The sequence below is a fragment of the Alligator sinensis genome, unplaced genomic scaffold, assembly GCF_000455745.1.
Source record: "Alligator sinensis unplaced genomic scaffold, ASM45574v1 scaffold982_1, whole genome shotgun sequence".
Lineage (NCBI taxonomy): Eukaryota > Metazoa > Chordata > Crocodylia > Alligatoridae > Alligator > Alligator sinensis.
The window spans coordinates 634,980-640,503 of NW_005842470.1; the positions used below are offsets into that span (position 1 = coordinate 634,980).

The 5,524-nt window shown below is 41.5% G+C and overlaps 1 protein-coding gene across 6 annotated transcripts in view; it reads right to left on the bottom strand.

Moving 5' to 3' along the window:
• Positions 1-5,524, bottom strand: part of LEPR (leptin receptor) — a 78,811-nt gene that overhangs the window by 43,318 nt on the left and 29,969 nt on the right. For all 6 annotated transcript variants that reach the window (XM_025212548.1, XM_025212550.1, XM_025212545.1 and 3 more), the window contains exon 5: positions 1,756-1,961. In XM_025212548.1, coding sequence (XP_025068333.1) covers positions 1,756-1,961 — 206 coding nt within the window. The remainder of the gene's footprint in view (positions 1-1,755; positions 1,962-5,524) is intronic.

Sequence of the window (5,524 nt, forward strand, 5' to 3'; positions counted from 1 at the left end):
ACAAAGTTAAGACATTAGTATTCGACTTTTAGCTGTTACCAAATGCATTTGTTTATCATTGTGCAATTAAAACAGCTATGGTTAATCTCATCTTTCTAGGGCATAGTTATGAAGGAAAACACTAAGCTTCTCTCACTCAGGATTAACACTTTTAATAAATAATATTTAACTAAATAGACAAGCATATGTATATCATCTAAAAACAAAGAACTTACAAATTTCTTAAACAGGGATTCAGAAGGCCATCTTAAACACAAAATTAAGTCCTACATTACGATCTGCATGGACAGACTATGCACAGAGCTTGTGGGAAGCCTTCTTCTTTTAATAAGCTTCATTCAGGTGTGAATGTCCACCTGTGTGGATCAGATCACAGACTTGGGTCCTTAAAAGGCCATTTTTCGAACAAGCGTCTCACTGTAGAGTATCAGCGATAATTCTCAAGGAGTAAGACAGATACCCTTTGAGCTGAGTAAGGTTATCAGACTCTTATTCAACTTATCAAAGATATTGAATGTACTGAACTACTTAGGGCCAAACCTTAAATTCAGTAGTAGCCCTAAGTGTCTGAACCTGACTAGCTCTTGATGGGAACAAACAGAAGCAAATGCCTTAAAACAGCTTTAGCAAGCTTGAGTCGGTAATCTTGACATCAAAATTTCATTATGGTAGCACAGAAGCATTTCTTTTTAAAAGAGGCTTCTTTGCTATAGTGTAATCTGAATGGTCACATGATTGGACTTAATGTTTCCACGTTCTGTTGCCATGTGTTCTGTTGCTATGGCTCATGTGCGCAAACAACTCAACCTTAGCTAATATTCATCTTCTTATTTTAAAACTAATTATTCTTTTTATTGAGCTCACTGATTGCAGAGCACATTATTAAAATTATACATTTTTAAAATGCATCTAACTTTACTTATTATTCAGAGCATATTACATGAATTATATCCATGTCATTTTTAACATTGGCAGGTGCAGCTGTTTAACTGAAATTTGTTCCTGTGACATAATTAAACAGAAAGCAGCATACAGTGATCCATATAATCTACTCATCTTCCAAATAATTCATCCTAAAGGCTTTTAATTTTTTAATTTTTTTTTTTTTTTTGCAAAGCATCAGTGAAAAAGGAAATTAATAAAACCCAACCCATGGGACCTAATTTCCTCCATTTTACTACAAGTTAGGTAATAAAAAGGACACAGCTAACCATTGCCATTGGATGCATGCACAGAAGAGCTCTCCACAAGCTGTCCTACCCTTCTGCATTCCAAGTGAGAACGCAAGTGCCTCCAGGACACCTTCCCATTTGCACTAGAAGGGGAACAAAACTAGTTGGGTCCAGAGAGCAAAAGTTACCCAAAGAATAAATGTAAGCAGCAAGGATTTCTCAGGGCGCTATCTTTTATTGGACTAACTATGTAGTTGGGATAGACAAAGTTAGACAAGCTTTGGAATTAAAAACGGTCTTTGGACCTCTGATTACAGGAACCAGGCGCAGGATAGTAAAAAACAGCAGAGCGGAGTGTCTGCTACCCCTGAGACTCTCTCACCCCCCCTCCCCCGCACCTTGCTGTTTTTCCACCTCCTTCCCCTTGCCTCTCACAAGTTCTGGACCACCACAGCTACAACATCACTCTTGGAATAAACACAGTCCTACCTGTGGTTCTTGAAAGAGTCATCCAGTAGCAAGAGGACATTTGATTACCAGTATCACTCTCTATAACAAAGATATACAATAAATCAACACTTACCGATATTTATGGGTGTGACCAACAGTAAAGGTGACTGAAGAGTTGTTGCACCGTTTGTGATCTTTAACCATAAGATATAAGTGTAGCTGGGTTTCAGTGAAGGTATGTGACATTCATACTTGTCATGTTCCTTGCAGGCACAGTGACTAACCATGTAATTGCCTTTTAGAGAACTTGTAGGTATGTCCTCCAATAACAAATCGGATCTACATTGGGAAAATATAACCATTTAGAAAGCATTTCCTCAACAATATTCTACACATGCTACCATATCCTACCTGTGTTTTGGAGAAGACTTATTTGAAACAGAGAGGTTGCTCTGAAAACAGCAATGTTCAAGCTCAGCAATCAAATAAAATATTCTACTTGAATCTCTACTACAGCAACCAGTGTTCCCCAATACCGCCCCCTTTCTCTTTTAAAAAGGTAGCAAAGCAGTTTGATGAAACAGCATTATAGAGACTTGACCCCTAGGAAAAATGGAATTGCCAGACAGGATGAGACCTGTAGTCCAACTAGTGCAGTGTCGAGCAGTGGCCAGAACTAGATCCTTATAATAACAGTACAAGAAATCCTGTGGTAAGCAGATACAAAATAATCTGCCACCTAATAGAGATCTCATCCTAATTTATAGTAGTTAGACACTGAGATACCAGGAGATAGTAGTTAGACACTTTAAACCAGGAGATATGAGCTTTTATATTACTTCAAAAACTGTTGTCATATTAACTGTTACGATACCCTGAATTAGGTTTAGGTTTTTGTGAAAAAAGGCTACAAGATTTGGTTTGTGTGTAGGCTGTAGCTGCAAAACATCCAATAAATGTAGTCCCAGAATTGTAACTAGTGTGAGAACCTACTTTTTATAAGCTGCTGAAGTTTTGTTTACTTCGAAGGCACAACATGTTTGTTTCTTATATAATTTGACATATTTTCTTAGTAAAAAATCTCATTCAAACCCAGGCATTACTAGTTTCTTTTGGACCAACTCCTGGAAAATATCTAGTAACTAACTCTTTTATATTCTGCATTGTTTTCTTCTCAGAACTGAACCACAACCCAAGAGACTATTTTTGGCTGAAGTTTCTAGATTTGATTTCATGCATTTTTCACATGGTTGGAACACTTTCCTTCAAACGGCCTAAGAGTACTCTGTTACTACAAATACTTTTGAAAGAATGTATGGTTTAATAAAGCCCTCACAAGTTTTAAACAATGAACATAAACAAGTAGTCACAGACATACTAAGGAGAAATAATGATGTTTTCTAAATAAAACAGTACGATATGGATATTGTGTATTATGCAATATAAAGGGCAGATGTATAGTGTCACATTAGAATTTAGGTTTAAATTAATTCAATTCTCTGAATCAAAAAAAATATTTAAAAAAAGAAGGCATTCTTAAAGCGTGATGGGTGCATGCGTTCAGTTGTACACAGAAGAACATACACTTGTTTAATGTAATGAGTTGAATGGCACAAGTCTGGTTGGCCAAAATTCTCCTGAGTTGCCAAACCAGGCAAGTTATACAAGTGGAAACAATCGGTGCCTTTTTATTTCATGTAATTGTGCATTCTTTACTGGCTTTGCCACATTGTTTTGCCAAAAAACCTAATACTTTTGATAACTCTAAAATAATTATTGTAAAGTATCCCCCCCCATAGATAATGTGACTTAATGTTATATTTAATTTAGGGGAGGGAAAGGCAATTCTATATTTTATGGAAAAATGTTCATTGTAGCATTTTAGGGGGTGGGGTTTAATGCAGCAAATACAAGTTGCTCAGATGTTTGCAAAACTTCACATTCTGGGGCTGAGTGATTAGTCAGGAAAGCACATGTCTGTCACAGTGAATGCCATTATAAGGCCTTGGTTCTGAAAGGAAGATCTACTAACATGGATCTCCTTATGAAACTAAGTTCTGACTTTGCTTTGCCACACATATATTTATTTTATTTTGATTATATCAATATATACAATACCTTCCAGCAGCCATTTTTGAGGATGCTCCACTAAACTTCTAGGAAATAGTGGGTGACTGAATCTTCTTCCTAAGCACTTGCAGTATTGAGGAATTGTCAAATAATTTATGAATATTCAGTGCTATTATCTGTCAGTATAGACAGTCATAAAGCATTTTTTGCCAGAGTTCAAGGATTCTTGGATACAGCAGGAGGGCTGTGCGAAATTTCGCCACCAGTTATGTTTCAGCGCTGTTTCAAGGTCAAAACAGCAAAATCTAAATGAAACAGATATGGTCAAAACTGACTTGAAATGAAACGAGGCAGGTCGAAATGTTTCGCCGTTTCGATGCCGTTTCGACATTTCGCCCATAGGTTATAATGGGGAAGGTCAAAACAGCCTATAACTTTGTCTTTTCTGGCCAGATTTGGATAGAACTTGCAGAAACGGTTGCCCCTTCTGAGGGCATGAAGCCTGCCAAGTTTCAAGGAGATAGGTGCAGGAGTTTGGGGGAAACTGCACCTCAAGCTGCGGACATGCAAAACTCATGACATAGATGATCCTGTGTGCATTAAGGCACAGCAGGCTGAAAGCTGAAGGGGTAGTGGCCCCTGCTGTGGCCACAAAGCCTGCCAGCTGTTGAAGAGATAGTAGCAAGGGTTCTGGGGCCCTGCACCTCTGGCTGCTGACAGGCAAAACCCATGACATGGGTGCTTGTGCAACTGTGTCTGTCTTGGGGCACGGGGAAGGACAAACTACTGCAGGCCTGGCTGCTAGGTCCTGCTGCGGCCACTAATCCTGCCAGCTGTCGAGGAGATCGGTGCGGGGGGGGGGCTGGGGCCCTGCCCCCCTAGGGGGGGTTCTGGGGCCCTGCACCCCTAGCTGCTGACAGACAAAACTCATGACATGGGTGCTTGTGCAACTAACTGTGTCTGTCTTGGGGCAGTTGATTGTCTGTATTGATTATTTCCTCTCAGTCTGTAGTTTTGTAGGTGTTAATCCATGCTTGTTAAGTCATTATGTAGTAGCTAGGTACTGTGTATTGAGCTGGTCCCCGAGCGAATCATGATTAATTGGCAACTGGTAACACAATAACTTAGCAGCCAGGCCTAGAGTAGTTCCCCTCCTCAGACAGACACAGTTGCACAACCACCCATGTCACGAGTTTTGCTTGTCCACAGCTTGCGGTGCAGGTTCCCCCAAACCCCTGTACTTATCTCCTTGAAACTTGGCAGGCTTTGTAGCCTTAGCAGGGTGCAGTTTCTCCAAACCCCCTGCACCTATCTTCTTGAAACTTAACACACATCATGCCCTCAGAAGGGGCTACCATTTCTGCAAGTTCTATCCAAATCTGGCCAGAAAAGACAAAGTTATAGGCTGTTTTGACCTTGCCCATTATATCTGTGACAGGGGGCCGTCTCGGGGCCGATCTCCATGGCCCGCCCACCTGTCCTTGAGCCAACTGCCCGCCTTCTCGCCCGCCACGCCTTGATGTTAATTGTTTCACTGATTGATGTCAATTAAGCGGGAGGCTGCCCATTTTAGTGCCCCAATGCCAGGGGGCACTCTCTGCCTTCATCCGGGCTACCTAGCCCCCCAAAGCCATTTTCCCCTCTCGGGCGTGGTCCCCCCCGGGACCTTCGGCTACTAGCCCTGGCCCACCTCCAGGCCAGTCGGGACCCCAGGCCCCTGGCTCTTGGGCGTCCCTCGCGGTGGGCCCCTGGCCCTTTTGACCCTCCTGGTCCTGGCCCCAGCATGGGGCAGTCGAGGGTACTCTCTTGTTCGAGCTGGGTCTCTAGCCCCT